The sequence below is a fragment of the Oncorhynchus mykiss genome, chromosome 14 (assembly GCF_013265735.2).
Source record: "Oncorhynchus mykiss isolate Arlee chromosome 14, USDA_OmykA_1.1, whole genome shotgun sequence".
Taxonomy (NCBI): domain Eukaryota; kingdom Metazoa; phylum Chordata; class Actinopteri; order Salmoniformes; family Salmonidae; genus Oncorhynchus; species Oncorhynchus mykiss.
This window is the reverse complement of record NC_048578.1, coordinates 12,839,677-12,860,763: the sequence shown is the minus strand read 5'-3', so window position 1 is coordinate 12,860,763 and position 21,087 is coordinate 12,839,677. Positions and strand designations below refer to the sequence as shown.

Sequence of the window (21,087 nt, the reverse complement as noted above, 5' to 3'; positions counted from 1 at the left end):
ATTTCCGTGTGTGTGTGTGTGTGTGCAAAGGTCAGAAGCGGACAATTCAGATATCTAGGCCAGTAGTAATCTTTATGCACCATTGTATTATTTCAAATCTACATCTCATTGGCAAATTTTTAACTGGAGCCAAGCATGAGCTCAAAAAAAAAAAAGTGCATTTACTATAGTGTACACATCTTTACAAGGATGATTGACAGGATGTTTCCTCGCCAACGTGACATTTGGGTAAAAAATGCTATAGATGCTATAGATCAAGTGTGTTCATTCGTGACATTGTTGCTCTGTGTGTGTGTGTGATTTGTGTAGTGTGTGAACTGTTCCCCTGTGTAGGTCTGTTTCATCCCCTTTCGGTACTGCTGTGCGGAGCTCCTAATTCAGGTCTTCAGGTCTGCGGTCTGGAGAGACGAAAACAGAGTAGACGGACTGAAGAGAACTTACAAGCCTGAGACTTCACCCACGTCTATTGTAAACACACTGATGCTCTGAAGTTGATTGTGACCCACACACCTGGGTTTAATACTTCATCTGCGTCTTGATATTCTTTTCCTGTATCTGTGTCTTTGATTGGGAGTTTGGGAAAGGAGGGAGGGGTGCTCCCTTTCGGGGACTTTGTGTGGATCATCGGTGCCACTCTCGCCCGGGGGACCGTTTTCGGGGGAAAACAGGGCAATGGGAGTGGTAAATCTGATTGGCACAGGTCATAAGTTACACACCTTGTACGATACAGGAGTAATGATATGATTGTTATGGGGATAAGTTTAGCCTTCAGTGGTGAGTCAACTTATTTGTGGTGGTGTGACGCTCTCTCACCAATGCAGGTGTCGTAGGTCTGGGGAACCAGGTATGGGTGCAGACGGAACTCTGTTGCCTTCAGGAAGTGATCTAGCACTGCCCCCAGGGAAGGGACAGTCACCTGATGAAACGGACAGACATTAGGATGTTACCTCCTATCAAAAGCAGATATCGGACAAACTTGAAGGGCTGTCAAGACACTAAGCATATACAGAGTGTCGTCTCATATCAGTGCTGTGTTTTGAGTCCATTCTGATGGGATGAGAGTCAGACATTCAGTACAGGAATCAGGCTGCAGGAGCAGGACTCACCGGGGCATCTAGTTCAATGACGAAGCCTGTGTCTATGGAAAGCACTTTGTAGTTCTTCATCACTGGGCCACTGAAAGATAGAGTCTGGTAAATCTCAAGAGTACTCGGTCTCCTCTCTACTCCCTCAGCCAGAGACACTTGCATGATAGGGCTAGGGTGCTGTTGTCAATAAAGGCTTGTTTTGTGAAGGGGGGAGAAACTTGAGGCGTGTAAGTTACAGGGTGTTGGAGTTCAGGGTTAAAGGTCAGGGGTGAGATGTTTAAGTTCAAGACCTGGGGTAGTCCTGTCTCAAGGTGATGGCGTAGTTAGTGTTGTCAGTCGAGGGGCGGAGAATGATGCTGCCGTACTCTGTGTTCTCCTTCAACATCTTCTCTGCCTTCTGTCGAGACACAGGAAAGAAACAGCTGGAGAGAGGAGAAGAAAAGGAGGGTGAGAGGAGACGAGATAGAAATACATTTTGTATCAAAATAATGAATAGAAACATGGCAATTCTCACAGGGGGGTTCCAGAGAGGGCATCGTCATATGTGTCGTCTGAGGAGGGATGGATATGGTAGGGGGTGTAAGGCAGGGGAGGACATGGGGCCTGTCTCTTCTTCTCCTCAGACAGAACCTCTTCCAGCCTCAGCATCTGACCTGGGAGCAGCTGCAGTTTACTGGGGATCTCCTTCTACAGGGCACATCGTCAAAGAAATTGCAAGCTTATATTTACTTTGCTCTTTAGTTTAATCTAGAAGTTCTCTGTTGTCACTTAACTCTCAGGAAAATGAGTCAGAATGAGTATTTAACCCTGACAGCCCAATGTGTATGAGTGTGTTACATACAGTGGCCACAGTCATGATGAAGCCTCTCCACTCCTCTCCTGTGTTGGGGTTATCCACCTAGATCAGATATCAACAGATACCTGTCTCGTAAATCTGCAGGATTGTGCAACCACTTTATGGCTATTTGCCAGTAACACGTTCTGATTAGGAGTGGCAATAACTTGACTGAATGTAACATAAATGACCTTTAGCTGCACTTCCTCATTGGTCAGGGTGAGAGTGTAGATGGTTGACCTGTTGTTTTGATAAGGAGAATCCATCGACATCGACTTCCACATCTGAAGGTCCAGTTTCTCTGAGTACTGATAGGAAATTACGTATCTGATTAGTCAAGCCATAGATAGATAAAAAATCTTGATACAATACAACCAAGAGATTAGATGAGTGCAGCCTTTCTCTTACTGTGTCATGCATCTCGTCTGGGTACAGAAAGAGTGTTGATCCACGGAGCTCTGCATAAAAGTTCTTAAATTCCTGGAAAAGGCCAAACCAGATTCAACATGAAGTCCATTGCTCTACACTTGCAGAAACATGCCCAAATTAATTGATTTACTTTGATAAGTATACTTTACCAGTCAAAAGGTTCAACATTGTAGAATAATACTGAAGACATCAATACTGTGAAATAACACATTCGGAATCATGTTGTAACCAAAAAAAGTGTTAAACAAATCAAAATATATTTTAACTTTGAGATTCTTCAAAGTAGCCACCCTTTGTGTTTATGACAGCTTTGTACATAGCTTTGTAGCTTTGAATGCATTTCAATTAACAGGTGTCTTGTTAAACACTTCTTATGGCTGGGGGGCAATATGACTGAGGTGCCCAGAGTAAACTGCCTGCTCCTCAGTCCCAGTTGCTAATATATGCATATTATTAGTACATTTGGATAGAAAACACTCTAACGTTTCTTAAACTGTTTGAATTATGTCTGTGAGTGTAACAGAACTCATATGGCAGGCAAAAACCTGAGAAAAAGTCCAACCAGGAAGTGGGAAATCTGAAGTTGGTCGATTTTCAACTTAGCCCCTATAGAAGATACAGTTGGATATTGGTCATCTTGCACTTCCTAAGGCTTCCACTAGATGTCAACCATCTTTAGAAACTTGATTGATGCTTCTACTATGAAGGGGGGCTGAATGAGTCAGAGGTCTGCCAGCAGTCACATGCTGGTCACGCACATTTCACATGAGAGGTATCTCCCGTTCCTTTGCTTTTCTGAAGATTTTTGACATTTCGTCTGCAACTAGTGAACGCGCTTCGTGAGTTTTGATTTGTTTACCAAATGCGCTAACAAAAGTAGCTATTTGGACATAAATGATGGACATTGTCGAACAAATCAAACATTTATTGTGGAACTGAGTTTCCTGGGAGTGCATTCTGATGAAGATCATCAAATGTAACTGAATATTTATAATGTTATTTCTGACTTCTGTTGACTCCAACATGACGGATATATGTATTTGTTGTCGGATTGCAGTACTCAGATAATTGCATGGTTTGCTTTTTCCGTAAAGCTTTTTTGAAATCTGACACAGCGGTTGCATTAAGGAGAAGTATATCTTTAATTCCATGCAGAACACTTGTATTTTCACTCAACATTTATAATGAGTATTTCTGTAAATTTATGTGGCTCTGCAAAATCACTGGATGTTTTTGGAACTACTGAACATAAAGCGCCCAATGTATACTGAGATTTTTTTTATATAGGAACTTTATCAAACAAAACATACATGTATTGTGTAACATGAAGTCCTATGAGTGTCATCTGATGAAGATCATCAAAGGTTAGTGATTAATTCTATCTCTATTTCTGCTTTTTGTGACTCCTATCTTTGACTGAAAAAATGGCTGTGTTTTTCTGTGGCTTGGCTCTGACCTTGTTTGTGGTGCTTTCGCTGTAAAGCCTATTTGAAATCGGACACTGTGGTGGGATTAACAACAATATTACCTTTAAAATGGTATAAGGTACTTGTATGTTTGAGGAATTTTAATTATGAGAGTTCTGTTGTTTTGAATTTGACGCCCTGCACTCTCACTGGCTGTTGTCATATCGATCCCGTTAACGGGATTTCAGCCCTAAGAAGTTTAAAAGTTAATTTGTGGAATTGATTTCCTTCTTTTATGCATTTGAGCCAATCAGCTGTGTTGTGACAAGGTAGGGGTGGTGTACAGACGATAGCCTTATTTGGTGAAAGACCAAGTCCATATTATGGCAAGAACAGCTCAAATAATCAAAGAGAAAGGATTATCCATCATTACTTTAAGACATGAAGGTCAGTCAATCAGGAACATTTCAAGAACTTTCAAGAAGTTTCTTCAAGTGCAGTCGCAAAAACCATCAAGCGCTATGATGAAACTGGCTCTCACGGGGACCGCCACAGGAAAGGAAGACCCAGAGTTACCTCTGCTACAGAGGATACATTCATTGGAGTTAACTGCAACTCAGATTGCAGTCCAAATAAATTATTTTATTTATTTTTTATTTCACCTTTATTTAACAAGGTAAGATAGTTGAGAACAAGCTTTCATTTACAACTGCGACCTGGCCAAGATAAAGCAAAGCAGTGCGACACAAACAACAACACAGAGTTACACATGGAATAAACAAACATACAGTTAATAACACAGTAGAAACAAAAGTCTATATACAGCTTCACAGTGTTCAAGTAACAGACACATCTCAACATCAACTGTTCAGAAGAGTGAGTGAATCAGGTCTTCATGGTCGAACTGCTGACAAGAAACCACTACTAAAGGACACCAATAACAAGAAGAGACTTGCTTGGGTCAAGAAACACAAGCAATGGACATTAGACCGATTTATTTAGAATTCAAGGCACACTTAACAAGGCTACCACAGCATTCAGCAGCGATACGCCATCACATCTGGTTTGTGCTTAGTGGGATTACCATTTGTTTTTCAACAGGACAATGACCCAACACATCTCCAGGCTGTGTAAGGGCTATTTGACCAAGAAGGAGAGTGATGGTGCTGCATCAGATGACCTGCCTTCCACAATCACCCAACCTCAACCCAATTGAGATGGTTTGGGATGAGCTAGACCGCAGAGTGAAGGAAAAGCAGCCAACAAGTGCTCAGCACTGTCAAACGCTCCCCAAAACACTTCAGCGAACAGGCCTTTCCTTCCGGATATCCTGGAAGGATATTGACCTCATCCCGTCAGTAGAGGACGCCTGGTTATTCTTTAAAAGTGCCTTCCTCACCATCTTAAATAAGCATGCCACATTCAAAAAATGTAGAACCAGGAACAGGAACAGGAACCAGGAACAGATATAGCCCTTGGTTCACTCCAGACCTGACTGCCCTTGACCAGCACAAAAACATCCTGTGGCGTACTTCATTAGCATTATCTTTTCAGGGAAGTTAGGAACCAATATACAGTACACAGGCAGTTAGGAAAGCTAAGACTATTTTTCAAACAGAAATTTGCATCCTCTAGCACAAACTCAAAAAGGTTATTGGACATTAAAGTCCATGAAGAATAAGAACACCTTCTCCCAGCTGTCCACTGCACTGAGGCTAGGCAACACTGTCACCACTGATAAATCCATTATAATTGAGAATTTCAATAAGCATTTTTCAACGGCTGGCCATGCTTTCCACCTGGTTACCCCTACCCCGGTCAACAGACCTGCACCCCCCACAGCATCTCGCCCAAGCCTCCCCCATTTTTCCTTCACCCAAATCCAGATAGCTGATGTTCTGAAAGAGCTGCAAAATCTGGACCCCTACAAATTAGCCGGGCTAGACAATCTGGACCTTCTCTTTCTAAAATTATCTGACAAAATTGTTGCAACCCCTATTACTAACCTGTTGAACCTCTCTTTCGTATCGTCTGAGATTGGAAAGCTGTTGCGGTCATCCCCCTCTTCAAAGGGGGAGACACTCTAGACCCAAACTGCTACAGACCTGTATCTATCCTACCCTGCCTTCTAAGGTCTTCGAAAGCCAAGTTAACAAACAGATTACCGACCATTTCGAATCCCACCGCACCTTCTCCACTATGCAATCTGGTTTCAGAGCTGGTCATGGGTGTACCTCAGCCACGCTCAAGGTCCTAAACGATATCATAACCACCATTGATAAGAGACTACTGTGCAACCGTATTCATCGATCTGTTCAAGGCTTTCGACTCTGTCAATCACCACATTCTTATCGGCAGGCTCAACAGCCTTGGTTTCTCAGATGACTGCCTCGCCTGGTTTACCAACTACTTCTCTGATAGAGTTCAGTGTGTCAAATCGGAGGGCCTGTTGTCCGGACCTCTGGCAGTCTCTATGGGGGTGCCACAGAGTTCAATTCTTGGGCCGACACTTTTCTCTGTTTTTATCAATGATGTCGCTCTTGCTGCTGGTGATTCTCTGATCCACCTCTATGCAAACGACACCATTCTGTATACATCTGGCCCTTCTTTGGACACTGTGTTAACTGACCTCCAGATGAGCTTCAATGCCATACAGCTCTCGTTCCGTGGCCTCCAACTGCTCTTAAATGCAAGTTAAACAAAATGCATGCTCTTCAACTGATTGCTGCCCACACCTGCCCGCCCGTCCAGCATCACTACTTTGGACCGTTCTGACATAGAATATGTGGACAACTACAAATACCTAGGTGTCTGGTTAGACTGTAAACTCTCCTTCAAGACTCACATTAAGCATCTCCAATCCAAAATTAAATCTAGAATCGGCTTCCTAATTCGCAACAAAGCATCCTTCACTCATGCTGCCAAACATAGCATTGTAAAACTGACCATCCTACCGATCCTCGACTTTGGCGATGTCATTTACAAAATAGCCTCCGACACTCTACTCAACAAACTGGATGCAGTCTATCACAGTGCCATCCGTTTTGTCACCAAAGCCCCATACACTAATCACCACTGCGACCTGTACGCTCTCGTTGGCTGGCCCTCGCTTCAGACTCGTCGCCAAACCCACTGGCTCCAGGTCATCTACAGGTCTCTGCTAGGTAAAACCCCACCTTTTCTCAGCTCACTGGTCACCATAGCAGCACCCACCCGTAGCACGCGCTCCAGCAGATATATTTCACTGGTCACCCCCAAAGCCGATTCTTCCTTTGGCCACCATTCCTTCCAGTTCTCCACTGCAAATGACTGGAACAAACTGCAAGCTGGAGACTCGTATCTCCCTCTCTAGCTTTAAGCACCAGCTGTCAGAGCAGCTCACAGATCACTGCACCTGTACATAGCCCATCTGTAAATAGCCCATCCAACTACCGCATCCCCATACTGTATTTTTATTTATTTATCTAGCTCCTTTACACCCCAGTATCTCTACTTGCACATTCATCTTTTGCACATCTATCACTCCAGTGTTTAATTGCTATGTTATAATTACTTCTCCACCATGGCCTATTTATTGCCTTAACTCCCTTATCTTACCTTATTTGCACACACTGTATATATACTTTTTCTACTGTATTATTATCTGCATGTTTGTTTATTCCATGTGTAAATCTGTGTTGTTGTATGTGTCGAACTGCTTTGCTTTATCTTGGCCAGGTTGCAGTTGTAAATGAGAACTTGTTCTCAACTAGCCTACCTTGTTAAATAAAGGTGAAAAAAGCATATGTGGGAACTCCTTCAAAACTGTTTCAAAAGCGTTCCAGGTGAAGCTGGTTGAGAGAATGCCAAGAATGTGTAAAGTTGTCATCAGGGCAAAGGGTGGCTACTTTGAAGAGTCTCAAAGATAAAATCTATTTTAATTTGTTTAACACATTTTTGGTTACTACATGATTCCATATGCGTTTTTTCATAGTCTCGATGTAGTCACAATGTAGAAAATAGTAAGAATAAAGAAAATCCATTGATTGAATATGTGTGTCCAAGTTTTCACCATCACTGTAAAACCCTAGTTATTTTGTTGCTTTGACAAAGTTATTTATGAAAGATTATGTGATTTAATGATTAATTTACTTCTGTCCCTCATTTGAAGGTCAACCCAGTTATGTTATGTGAACTGAACTCTCATTTTAATATGGTGAAACTATTCCTTTTTAAACATTTATTTCAAAAGAAACATTGAACATCTAATAGTGAAATCATAGTATAAAACCAGGTGAGCTGGTTCTACTCTTTTAGGGCATTTTCTGGTGTTTTGTGGGGAAAAACTGAGCAGGTACAGCATAACACTCAGGATGTGTGACCTGTCACGCATAGATAGACAGTTGAAGACAATTGAATGCAAGTTTTTTGTGAAACTTGCATTCAATTGCCCCTCCCTGTAATACACAACAACCTTCCATTCTCCTTGTCATGAGGATTCATGGCTGATTTAACTAGTAATTACCAGTTGGAGGGCCGCCCAAGTGGATTTTTCCCAGATGTGGTAAATTCCCACTTCTCACTTGGTTACTAACGCACCATAACACTGCTAACCCAGCACCATAACACTGCTAACCCAACACTGTAGAGCCGTATCATACCGCTCATTGGATGCACAAAACCTAGACCTACACTTTGAAATACAGTGCCTTCAGAAAGTATTCGCACCCCTTAACTTTTTCCACACTTTGTTGTTACAACCTGAATTTAAATTTATATTTTTTGTTGTTGAAATTTATACACATTTAAAGCTGAAATATCTTGTCTATTAAAAAAAAATTGTAACTAGGCAATTCAGTTAAGAACAAATTATTGTTTACAATGACAGCCTAGGAACAGTGGGTTAACTGCCTTGTTCAGGGGCAGAAAGACAGATTTATACCTTGTCAGCTCAGGGATTCGCTCTAGCAACTCTTTCGGTTACTGGCCCAACGCTCTAACCACTAGAGGCTACCTGCCACAATAACTATTTAACTCCTTTGTTATGGAAGACTAAATACATCCAAACGTAAACATTTTCTTAACAAGTCACATAAGTTGCATGGACTCACTCTGTGTGCAATAATATCGATGACATTTTTTTAAAATCATTGCCCCATCTCTGTACCCCACACATCAGCCGAGTAGTGAATTTCAAGCACAGATTCACCAGAAAGACCAGTGAGGTTGTCCAATGCTTCGCAAAGAAGAAGGCACCTATTGGTAGATGGGTAAAAAAAAAAAAACAGACACTGAATATCCAGTTGAGCATGGTGAAGTTATTAATTACACTCTGGATGGTATATCAATACACCCAGTCACTACAAAGATACAGGTGTCCTTCCTAACTCAGTTGCTGGAGAGGAAGGAAACCGCTCAGTGATTTCACCATTAGGCCAACAGTTACAGAGTTTAATGGCTGTGATAAGAGAAAACTGAGGATGGCTCAACCATATTGTAGCTACTCCACACTACTAACCTAATTAACAGAGTGAAAAGGAGGAAGTCTGTACAGAATTTAAAAAATCAAAAACATGCATTCTGTTTGCAATAAAGCACTAAAGTAATACTGCCCAAAAAATGTCAAAGAAATTAACTTTTTGTCCTGAATAGAAAGTGTTGTTTAGGGCAAATACAACACAACACATCACTGAGTATCAGTCTTCATATTTTCAAGGATGGTGGTGGCTGCATCATGTTATGGATATGCTCGTCATCGGCAAGGACTAGGGAGTTTTTTGTTGATGATAAAAAGAAACGGAATAGAGCTAAGCACATGCAAAATTCTGGAGGAAAACCTGGTTCAGTATGCTTTCCAGCACTGGGAGACAAATTCACCTTTCAGCAGGACAAGAAGTTAAATTCAGGGCCAAATATACACTGGAGTTGCTTACCAAGACGACATTAAATGTTCCTGTGTGGCCTAGTTACAGTTCGGACTTAAATCGGCTTGAAAATCTATGGAAAGACTTGAAAATGGCTGTCTAGTAATGATCACCAACCATCTTGATAGAGCTTGAAGAGCGTAAAAATGATAATTGGCAAGCATTGTACAATCCAGGTGTGCAAAGCTCTGGAGACTTACTCAAAAATACTCTTTTTTTTCTGTAATCGCTGGCAAAAGGTGATCTTGCATGTATTGACCGAGGGGGTTGAATAGTTATCTAATCAGCATATATTTGTGTTTTATTTTTCATTAATATTTTTCAAAATATAATTTTTTTTTCTTCCACTTTGACAGAGTACTTTGTGTATATCGTTGAAAAAACAAACAATCAAATCAATTTTAATCCCATTTCGCAACAAAGAAAAATGTGGAAAAAGTCAACTGGTGTGAATACTTTCTGAAGGCACTTTATTGTGAAGTGTTGTACAATGTATAGTTCATGTTTAAATCCATAAAAATATATTTTTATATATATTTTTTAAACAGCCTAAATCCATAAAAATATATTTTTATATATACTTTTTAAACAGCCTAATGCCCGATTTCATTACTTCATTAAACTGGAGAGGCACTTACTATAATATTTTTCCCCTCTCAAGATGTTTTTTATGAAGTTAAACATGTGCTCTTTATGACAGAATGTTTAAATTAGTTGAAATCTCCCCCTAAAAACGTACAATTTAAATTATATCACTGCCAAAGTTTTGTTTGGTGGGCAAAACAATTATCTCCACTGGTTGATGCTTATTTATAAAATACTCTTAGGCCTCACTCCCTCCTATCTAAGATACCTACTGCAGCCCTCATCCTCCACATACAACACCCGTTCTGCCAGTCACATTCTGCTAAAGGTTGCCAAAGCACACACATCCCTGGGTCACTCCTCTTTTCAGTTCGCTGCAGCTAGCGCAGGAACGAGCTGCAACAAACACTCAAACTGAACAGTTTTATCTCAATATCTTAATTCAACGACTTAATCATGGACACTCTTACTGACAGCTGTGGCTGCTTTGTGTGATGTATTGTTGTCTTTACCTTCTTGCCTTTTGTGCTGTTGTCTGTGCCCAATAATGTTTGCACATTATTTTTGTGCTGCTACCATGTTGTGCTGCTGACATGTTGTGTTGCTACCATGTTGCTATCGTGTTGTGTTGCTACCATGCTGTGTTTTCATGTGTTGCTGCCATGCTATGTTGTTGTTTTAGGTCTCTTTATGTAGTGTTGTGGAGTCTCTCTTGTCGTGATGTGTGTTTTGTCCTATATTTTTATTTATTTTTAATTTTTAAACCAAGCCCCCCGTTGTCACGATCATCAAGGGAAGAAGTGGACCAAAGCGCAGCGTGGTACGTGTTCATTCTATTTATTTTATAATGAACGCCGACAACAACAAAACAAAATACGAACGTGACGTTTTGCAGGGCAAAATAACAACCAATGCAAAAATAAGATTATACAAATGAAAGAGGGAAAAAGGACTGCCTAAGTATGATTCCCAATCCGAGACAACGATGGACAGCTGCCTCTGATTGGGAACCCCACTCGGCCAAAAACAAAGAAACATAACATAGAATGCCCACCCCAAATCACACCCTGACCTAACCAAATAGAGAAATAAAACGGCTCTCTAAGGTCGGCTTGACACCCGTACCCGCAGGAGGCCTTTTGCTTTCTGGTAGCCTCATTGTAAATAAGATTTTTGTTCTTAACTGAATTGCATAGTTAAATAAAGGTTAAATAAAACGTTTAAATTCATGTCTCCATTGATCAATACGTAAAGAGTAATTGAAGAAGCTGCATTAGGAACCACTTTGGCCACCAGGTAGACTAGATGTCATAGCCATGCATTTCAGGAATATTGTCAGGCATTACAAAAATGCTAATTGCATTTACATGTATTACGTGATGTTAAATATATTGATTTTTGACTTTATTTTCGTAAGGGTCACTCTGTAATTTTCTCTCTGCCAGTCCTTATTGGCCTATCCCCCATTCTCTGTCTCCTGTTCGTTACCTTCTCTCCAGTGTATTTCTTCAGCAGCTGTCCTGAGTAATACAGAGGAAGGGCTGTGATGGTCTCCCTCCTCTTGTAAACCCGTCTAGTGGTTGCTGTCATGTTTCCACTTTGTCCTGGTCCTGCTTAGCTCAACTCTGTGTTGTTTAGCCCAATTCAGTTCACATAAACTTTAAGTTTGACTTAAGTTTAAACCACTATATATATAGATCCAGATCCCTGTGGCTCTGTCCACCACTTGATCTAATTACCTCAGAACTTTTAGTGTTGTTTTATCTGTCTGTGTGAGTCATTGACTTAGCTTATCGTCTTCTCAGTCCTTGGTCAGTATAAGGCTGGTTGAACTTAGGGAATGAGGAAGCAGTGCAGTGATTTACAGAGTGTAAAGTAGAACCTCGAGGTACTAGGGCGTCCTTTAGCACTTTAGACCTGGAACTGGCACAACTGCCACCTTCACATGACTCGGTACTGTGACCAACCTCCGAAGTGACTCTTATCAACTGTATGGAAGGTTTTCCTTTGTGTTGTCTCAGGAATGCTGCATTATCTCTCCAACATCCATTTTTTTGTCACACGTCTGGGTAGCAGAGGCCCTGTTGTCTTTACATCCTGTAGGTCTGATACTGTATCTGATTGGAAGTTAACCCCGAAAAGTTTAAGCCTTTTTATTTTTTATTTATTTTCTTTAACCTTAATTTAACCAGATAGGCCAGTTGAGAACAAGTTCTCATTTACAACTGCGACCTGGCCAAGATAAAGCAAAGCAGTGCGACAAAAACAACAACACAGAGTTACACATAAACAAACGTTGAGTCAATAACACAAAAGAAAAGAAAAATAGAAAAATCTATGTACAGTGTGTACATCACACAAAGCAGACACAACTGTCAGTAAGAGTGTCCATGATTGAGTCTTTGAATGAAGAGATTGAGATAAAAGTGTCCAGTTTGAGTGCTTGTTGCAGCTCATTCCTGTCGCTAGCTGCAGCAAACTGAAAAGAAGAGCGACCCAAGGATGTGTATGCTTTGGGGACCTTTAGCAGAATGTGACTGGCAGAATGGGGGTTGTATGTTGAGGATGAGGGCTGCAGTAGATATCTCAGACAGGTAGGACTGAGTCCTTAGAGGGTTTAATAAATAAGCATCAACCAGAGGGTCTTGCGACGGGTATACAGAGATGACCAGTTTACAGAGGAGTATAGAGTGCAGTGATGTGTCATATAAGGAGCATTGGTGGCAAATCTGATGGCCGATTGGTAAAGAACATCTAGGCACTCCGAGAGCACTCCGAGACCCTTACCTGCCGATCTATAAATTATGTCTCCGTAATCTAGCACGGGTAGGATGGTCATCTGAATCAGGGTTAGTTTGGCAGCTGGGGTGAAAGAGTAGCGATTACGATAGAGGAAATTAAGATAGATTAGATTTAACTTTAGCCTGCAGATTTGATATGTGCTGAGAGAGGGTCAGTGTACCATCTAGCCATACCGTCTAGCCACACTGTCTAGCCTTTGCGAGGGGGGTTCTACTAAACTAACATTTGGAATTGTTTTAAATGGCCATACCGTGTATCATTTAGTGATTTTATTTGTAATTTTAGGACACCTGTAGGTATAAAATACAATATATAAAAAATGTAATAGAATAACACGTTAATTAATGGCAAAACCGCAAGTAAAGAAATTGTAATCATAAAGAATAGGGTTTTGAAGTGTCTCTCATATCAAGGGGAGACACTATATATACAAAAGTATATGGACACCCCTTCCAATGAGTGGATTTGGCTATTTCAGCCACACCCATTGCTGACAGGTGTATAACATCGAGCACACAGCCATGTAATCTCCATACACAAGCATTGGCAGTAGAATGGCCTTATTGAAGAGCTCAGTGACTTTCAATATATTCGTACAATTTTTCGTACAATTTTCGCCCTGCTAGAGCTGCACTCGTCAACTGTAAGTGCTGTTATTGTGAAGTGGAAACATCTAGGAGCAACAACAGCTTGGCCGCAATGTGGTAGGCCACACAAGATCACAGAACGGGACCGGCGAGTGCTGAAGCTAGTAGCTTCATGAAATGGGTTTCCATGGCCGAGCAGCCGCGCAAAAGCCTAAGATCACCATGTGCAATGCCAAGCGTCAGGCTTGGCAGTCCGACAGACAAATCTGGGTTTGACGAATGCCCCTTAGTCAGGGCTCTGTGGCTTGCACAGAGCCCTGACCTCAACCCCATCGAACACCTTTGGGGTGAATTGGAACGTCGACTGCGAGCCAGGCCTATTCGCCCAACATCAGCGCCCGACCTCACTAATGCTCTTGTGGCTGAATGGATGCAAGTCCCGGCAGCAATGTTCCAACATCTAGTGGTAAGCCTTCCCAGAAGAGTGGAGGTTGTTATAGCAGCAAAGGGGCGACCAACTCCATATTAATGCATATGATTTTGGAATGAGATGATCGACGAGCAGGTGTCCATATAATTTTGGTCATATAAATATATAGGAAGGGAAAAAAAAAATTGCGCCCCAAACATGCTCAATCCGTGACATGTCTGGTGAGTATGCAGGCCATGGAGGAATTGGGACATTTTCAGCTTCTAGGAGTTGTGTACATTTCCTTGTGACATGTATTATCATGCTGAAACATGAGGTGGTGGCGGCGGCGGATGAATGGCACGACAATGGGCCTCAGGGGCTCATCCTTGTATTTCTGTGCATTCAAATTGCCATTGATAAAATGCAATTGTGTTTGTTGTTCGTAGCTTAAGCCTGTCCATACCATAACCCCACCGCCACCATGGGGCACTCTGTTCACAACGTTGATATCAGCAAACCTCTCGCCCACACAATGCCATCTGTCTGGTACAGTTGCCAGTGGCCATGGAAGGTGAACTTTTGCCTACTGAAGTAGATTATGACGCCGAACTGCAGTCAGGTCAAGACCCAGGTGAGGACGACGAGCACGCAGATGAGCTTCCATGAGACGGTTTCTGACAGTTTGTGCAGAAATGTTTTGGTAGAGCAATCCTACGGCTTCATCAGCTGTCCGGGTGGCTGATCTCAAACCATTCCCCAGATGAAGAAGCTGGATGTGAAGGTCCTTGGCTGGAGTGGTTACACATGGTCTGCGATTGTGAGTCCGGTTGGTCGTACTGCCAAATTCTCTAAAACGATGGTAGAGATATTAACATTCAATTCTCTGGCAACAGCTCTGGTGGACATTCTTGCAGTCAGCATGACAATTGCACGCTCCCTCAACCTGAGACATCTGTGGTATTGTGTTGTGTGACAAAACTGCACATTTTAGACTGGCCCTTTATTGCCCCCAGCACAAGGTGCACCTGTGTAACAAGGGTGTAAACAAATTTGTGCACAAATTTGACATAAATAAGCTTTTTGTGCGTGTAAAACATTTCTGAGATTTCATTTCAGCTCATGAAACATGGGACCAACACTTTCCATGTTGTGTTTATATTTTAGTTCAGTGTGGTTGGTAGCCCAAACGGTTCAGACGCTACAGACAGAAGTTGACACATTGGCGGTACCGAAAAGTCCCGTGGGTTCCCCCTGGGGAACGTGGAGCAAAACGGAGAAGACCATCTTGTTCGTGAGAGTCTCATCTTTCCATATAATTATATTAGTTTTGTAGGCCAAACCGGTCAGATGCTACATACTTTTTCGGGAAAAGACCGATTTTTGTGATGTCTCCTAGTCTGACAAGCAGTGCTGTAGCTCTGCCACTTTCCACCGATTGAGATGCAGCCCATGCAAAACGGATTAACTCAGTAGTAATGCCATTAGTCAACAAGTCAGATTTTGAATCCAAACATGTCAGATGCCTATAAAATGCTCGTAGATTAATTGTCTCTTTCTATTTGGCTCCTGACACTGGTGAGATATACTCTCTCTCTTTCTGTTTCTCTCCTCCCCAGGGACTCTTGGGGCGTGGCCTTTCAGGCTATGCTTTCTCTCTCCCTCTGATCATGTCTAGAATAATACATTGTAATGCTTGTTAAACATTTGTAACTTAAGCATTGCAGCGTTCATTGGACAAAGTTATTAAATAATTATTGCGTTTTGCATTCCCTTCTCATGACAATTACATGATTGCACATGGTTTTACTATAATGGTTTAACTATAATGGTTTTACTATAATGGTTTAACTATAATGGTTTTACTATAATGGTTTTTAATATAGTGGTTTTACTATAATGGTTTTACGCAGACCCACGAGCCACTGCGGCCCCTCATAATGAATTCTGTTTTTTTTGTTGTCCCCCCCCCCTCATAAAAGTTGCCCGTCCCTGTATTAGGTTGACTTGGAATCTGCTTAAATCCTAAACACACACACACACAGGCGCACACAGGCCACTCCCACACAGGAAATAACTCAATAACTTTCCTTTTGCTTTCGTTTTTTAAGACTGCTTGCAGTAGTTGCTCTTGCTTCTTTATGTGCATCTTTTCTCTGTCAAATTGCTGTGTGAAGTGTTAAAGTCGGTGTTGGATTAGATACTTGACTCTGTCAAAATGGACAGTGTTCTGCCAGAGTTGACTTGTCTTGTCTGCCTTGAGATACTAAATGATCCCCACCAGTTCCCATGTGGACACAGCTACTGCCTGCCCTGCATCCACAGCATGAGGCGCCACAACAATTACAGCTGTCCTGAATGTCGAAGAGAATTCACAGACAACAGTGATATCGTCAGAAACTATAGGCTGGCTAACATTGCCAACACATTCCGCAAACATCAACAGAGGACTGAGGGTAAAACTGTTACAGGGGCCTCTGAGGTGAGTCCGGGTCTGAGGTGACACCAAACCTTTGGTTGCTCTTTCTTTACATGCGGGACTCAAGAATATCTGGTGTGATGTGACAGAGAGAGTTGCCTTGAAAGTCAGGTTTATTTTATTTGTATGAAAATTCCAATGAATAATTCTTAAATGTTGGTATCCAACAGTAGTTTGCTGAACTTCTCCCTCTTTCCTATCAGACGTCTGATGTGAGCTGGTTACAGCTGATGATCATACTCCTAACAATTATTGCCCTCTGTGAGTACACAATAACCAATACCAAAGATATGATGGTTTCCAATACTCCCCACAGCGAAGAATAGTATTTAAACAGTTGGGGGAAATATACAAATGGAAAGATAGATAAATTATTATGTAGATGTAAGAGCACAGTACTGACTGTACTCTTTACTCTGTTCTTCGTACTCTTTCCCCAGTAAAAGTGTACTCCCTTTGGAAGATCGCAGACGAAGATTATCAGATGCAGCTGGAAGTCCACCCTTCAGACCTCCCAAACCAGGTTTGGTCCCCTCTCCAGCCACATACCACATTCAGTCCAGAGCAGTAAAAAACACTTTTTTGTTGCTGTGTTACACTGTGTGTTTTGGGTTCAGAGAGAACGAAAATAACAAAAGAATGGAAGTATGTCTTGGTTGTTTCATAATCCTATCTTTGTTTCTCTTCAAGGTTACCCAGCATGATGGTCTCTTTCTGCCAAGAGTGATCTGGACACTACTCTCCCTGCTCCTCCAGATCCTTTGGCTCCCCCTATGGGTGTTGTGGTGGTTTGCCTCCACACTATTGTGGCTGATATGTTTGTGTGTGGAGTTTATCATGTCTTGCCTCTTACAGGTTTTTGCTTGGTTATGCAATGCTACATGTTTTACATTCAATGTCCTTGTGTATGTTTGTGGTATTGTTTGCATTCTGAATTTGTTTGTTGACACCAGGCATGGTAGGGAGGGTAGGCCTACGTGAAGTATCCTAACATGAAAAGTAGCCCACAGAATGCTTTAATCCAGCGATACTCCACTACTGACCAAAATTTGGGTCAAGGAAGATTTTGAAAGATGTAAATAAATAAATATATACAGTACCAGTCAAAAAGTTTGGACACCTACTAATTCACAGGTTTTTCTTTATATTTACTATTTTTTACTATTTTCTACACTACAAAAAACTGAAATACCTTATACCATAATACCATAAGTATTCAGACTGTTTACTATGAGATTCGAAATTGAGCTCAGGTGCATCCTGTTTCCATTGATCATCCTTGAGAGGTTTCTATGACTTGGTTTGAGTCCACCTGTGGTAAATTTATTTGATTGGACATGATTTGGAAAGGCACACACCTGTCTATCTATGTAAGGTCCCACAGCTGACAGTGCATGTCAGTGCAAAAACCAAGCCATGAGGTCGAAGGAATTGTACGTAGAGTTCCGAGACAGGTTTGTGTCAAGGCACAGATCTGGGGAAGGGTACCAAAAAATGTCGGCAGCATTGAAGGTCCCCAAGAACACAGTGGTCTCCATCATTCTTAAATGGAAGAAGTTTGGAACCACTCATCCTAGAGCTGGCAGCTCGGCCAAACTGATCAATCGGGGGAGAAGGGCCTTGGTCAGGGAGGTGACTAAGAACCCGATGGTCACTCTGACAGAGCTCCAGAGTTCCTCTGTGGAGATGGGAGAACCTTCCAAAAGGACAACCATCTCTGCAACACAACACCAATCAGGCCTTTATGGTAGAGTGGCCAGACAGAAGCCACTCCTCAGTAAAAGGCACATGACAGCCCACTTGGAGTTTGCCAAAAGGCACCTAAAGGACTCTGACCATGAGAAACAAGATTCTCTGGTCTGATGAAACCAAGATTTAACTCACTGGTCTGAATGCCAAGTGTCACATCTGGAAGAAACCTGGCACCATGCTTACGGTGAAGCATGGTGTTGGCAGCATCATGCTGTGAGGAAGGGACTGGGAGACTAGTCAGGATCGAGGGAAAGATGAACGGAGCAAAGTAAAGAGAGATACTTGATGAAAACCTGCTCTAGAGCTCTCAGGACCTCAGACTGGGACAAAGGTTCACCTTCCAACAGGACAACGACCTTAAGCACACAGCCAAGACAACACAGGATTGGCTTCAGGACAAGTCTCTGAATATCCTTGAGTGGTCCAGCCAGAGCCCAGACTTGATCGAACATCTCTGGAGAGACCTGAAAAGAATGGGAGAACTTCCCAAATACAGGTGTGCCAAGCTTGTTTTTAAAAATATTAATTGGCAAAGATTTTGAAAAAACAGTTTTTGCTTTGTCATTATGGGGTATTGTGTGTAGATTGATGAAGAAAAAAACAATTAAATCCATTTTAGAATAAGACTGTAACATAATGTGGAAAAAGTCACGGGTTCTGAATAAACTCAGCAAAAAAACAAACGTCCCTTTTTCAGTACCCTGTTTTTCAAAGATAATTAGTAAAAATCCAAATAACTTCACAGATCTTCATTGTTAAGGGTTTAAACACTGTTTCCCATGCTTGTTCAATGATCCTGTCACGCCCTGACCCTAGATTGCTTTGTATGTTTCTACAGTGCCTTGCGAAAGTATTCGGCCCCCTTGAACTTTGCGACCTTTTGCCACATTTCAGGCTTCAAACATAAAGATATGAAACTGTATTTTTTTGTGAAGAATCAACAACAAGTGGGACACAATCATGAAGTGGAACGACATTTATTGGATATTTCAAACTTTTTTAACAAATCAAAAACTGAAAAATTGGGCGTGCAAAATTATTCAGCCCCCTTAAGTTAATACTTTGTAGCGCCACCTTTTGCTGCGATTACAGCTGTAAGTTGCTTGGGGTATGTCTCTATCAGTTTTGCACATCGAGAGACTGAAATTTTTTCCCATTCCTCCTTGCAAAACTGCTCGAGCTCAGTGAGGTTGGATGGAGAGCATTTGTGAACAGCAGTTTTCAGTTCTTTCCACAGATTCTCGATTGGATTCAGGTCTGGACTTTGACTTGGCCATTCTAACACCTGGATATGTTTATTTTTGAACCATTTCATTGTAGATTTTGCTTTATGTTTTGGATCATTGTCTTGTTGGAAGACAAATCTCCGTCCCAGTCTCAGGTCTTTTGCAGACTCCATCAGGTTTTCTTCCAGAATGGTCCTGTACTTGGCTCCATCCATCTTCCCATCAATTTTAACCATCTTCCCTGTCCCTGCTGAAGAAAAGCAGGCTCAAACCATGATGCTGCCACCACCATGTTTGACAGTGGGGATGGTGTGTTCAGGGTGATGAGCTGTGTTGCTTTTACGCCAAACATAACATTTTGTATTGTTGCCAAAAAGTTCAATTTTGGTTTCATCTGACCAGAGCACCTTCTTCCACATGTTTGGTGTGTCTCCCAGGTGGCTTGTGGCAAACTTTAAACAACACTTTTTATGGATATCTTTAAGAAATGGCTTTCTTCTTGCCACTCTTCCATAAAGGCCAGATGTGTGCAATATACGACTGATTGTTGTCCTATGGACAGAGTCTCCCACCTCAGCTGTAGATCTCTGCAGTTCATCCAGAGTGATCATGGGCCTCTTGGCTGCATCTCTGATCAGTCTTCTCCTTGTATGAGCTGAAAGTTTAGAGGGACGGCCAGGTCTTGGTAGATTTGCAGTGGTCTGATACTCCTTCCATTTCAATATTATCGCTTGCACAGTGCTCCTTGGGATGTTTAAAGCTTGGGAAATCTTTTTGTATCCAAATCCGGCTTTAAACTTCTTCACAACAGTATCTCGGACCTGCCTGGTGTGTTCCTTGTTCTTCATGATGCTCTCTGCGCTTTTAACGGACCTCTGAGACTATCACAGTGCAGGTGCATTTATACGGAGACTTGATTACACACAGGTGGATTGTATTTATCATCATTAGTCATTTAGGTCAACATTGGATCATTCAGAGATCCTCACTGAACTTCTGGAGAGAGTTTGCTGCACTGAAAGTAAAGGGGCTGAATAACAATACAGTTTTATATCTTTATGTTTGAAGCCTGAAATGTGGCAAAAGGTCGCAAAGTTCAAGGGGGCCGAATACTTTCGCAAGGCACTGTATTTTTCGTTTGGTCAGGGTGTGATGTGGGTGGGTATTCTATGTTGTATGTCTAAGTGTTGGGTTTCTATGTTTAGGCCTGGTATGGTTCCTGTCAATCGTTGTTTCTGATTGAGAACCATACTCAGTCAGCCTGTTTTCCCACTATGGGTGTGGGTAGTTGTTTTCTGTCTCTGTGTCTTCACCAGATTTTTGTTATTTTGGTCTTAGTGTTCTGAGTTTAATAAATACCACGCTGCATATTGGTCCGATCCTTCCTACTCCTCCTCAGATGAAGAGGACAGCCGTTACAGATCCATAAACAATTAATGAACATGCACCTGTGGAACGGTCGCTAAGACACTAACAGCTTACAGACGGTATGCAATTGAGGTCACAGTTATGAAAACTTAGGACACTAAAGAGGCCTTTCTACTGACTCTGAAAAACACCAAAAGAAAGATGCCCAGGGTCCCTGC

At 41.8% G+C, this 21,087-nt stretch overlaps 2 protein-coding genes across 3 annotated transcripts; one reads left to right on the top strand and one right to left on the bottom strand.

The window, feature by feature from the left end:
* Nucleotides 1–31: 31 nt before the first annotated feature.
* On the bottom strand, nt 32–12,099 carry LOC110488820 (signal-transducing adaptor protein 1). 2 transcript variants are annotated; one of them, XM_021561228.2, is made up of 10 exons: nt 11,735–12,099; nt 2,332–2,403; nt 2,115–2,231; nt 1,930–1,986; nt 1,603–1,775; nt 1,379–1,510; nt 1,107–1,176; nt 814–916; nt 511–687; nt 32–398 (listed from the first exon to the last, which is right to left on the bottom strand). In XM_021561228.2, the coding sequence occupies exons 1-10, from the start codon at nt 11,834–11,836 to the stop codon at nt 373–375; spliced, it is 1,029 nt and encodes a 342-aa protein (XP_021416903.2). In that variant the 5' UTR covers nt 11,837–12,099; the 3' UTR covers nt 32–372. The 2 variants fall into 2 exon arrangements, with proteins under 2 accessions (XP_021416903.2, XP_021416904.2); XM_021561229.2 differs by lacking the exon at nt 511–687 and having other exon boundaries at nt 89–398.
* A 3,985-nt stretch (nt 12,100–16,084) lies between these two features.
* Nucleotides 16,085–17,633, top strand: LOC110488818. The gene is made up of 4 exons (XM_021561226.1): nt 16,085–16,526; nt 16,727–16,784; nt 16,964–17,046; nt 17,214–17,633. Exons 1-4 carry the CDS (start codon nt 16,263–16,265, stop codon nt 17,502–17,504), a joined length of 696 nt encoding a protein of 231 aa, XP_021416901.1. The 5' UTR covers nt 16,085–16,262; the 3' UTR covers nt 17,505–17,633.
* The last annotated feature ends 3,454 nt before the right edge of the window (nt 17,634–21,087 follow it).

Excerpts from the sequence above, each read along its gene's own strand:
- LOC110488820 (XM_021561228.2), bottom strand. The coding sequence starts at position 11,836 with ATGACAGCAACCACTAGACGGGTTTACAAGAGGAGGGAGACCATCACA. Across the intron at positions 1,776-1,929 it reads TCATCATGACTGTGGCCACT|AAGGAGATCCCCAGTAAACT; the intron begins GTATGTAACACA and ends TGTGCCCTGTAG. Across the intron at positions 1,511-1,602 it reads GCCCTCTCTGGAACCCCCCT|CTGTTTCTTTCCTGTGTCTC; the intron begins GTGAGAATTGCC and ends TCCTCTCTCCAG.
- LOC110488818 (XM_021561226.1), top strand. The coding sequence starts at position 16,263 with ATGGACAGTGTTCTGCCAGAGTTGACTTGTCTTGTCTGCCTTGAGATA. Across the intron at positions 16,785-16,963 it reads CCTAACAATTATTGCCCTCT|TAAAAGTGTACTCCCTTTGG; the intron begins GTGAGTACACAA and ends CTCTTTCCCCAG. Across the intron at positions 17,047-17,213 it reads CTTCAGACCTCCCAAACCAG|GTTACCCAGCATGATGGTCT; the intron begins GTTTGGTCCCCT and ends TTTCTCTTCAAG.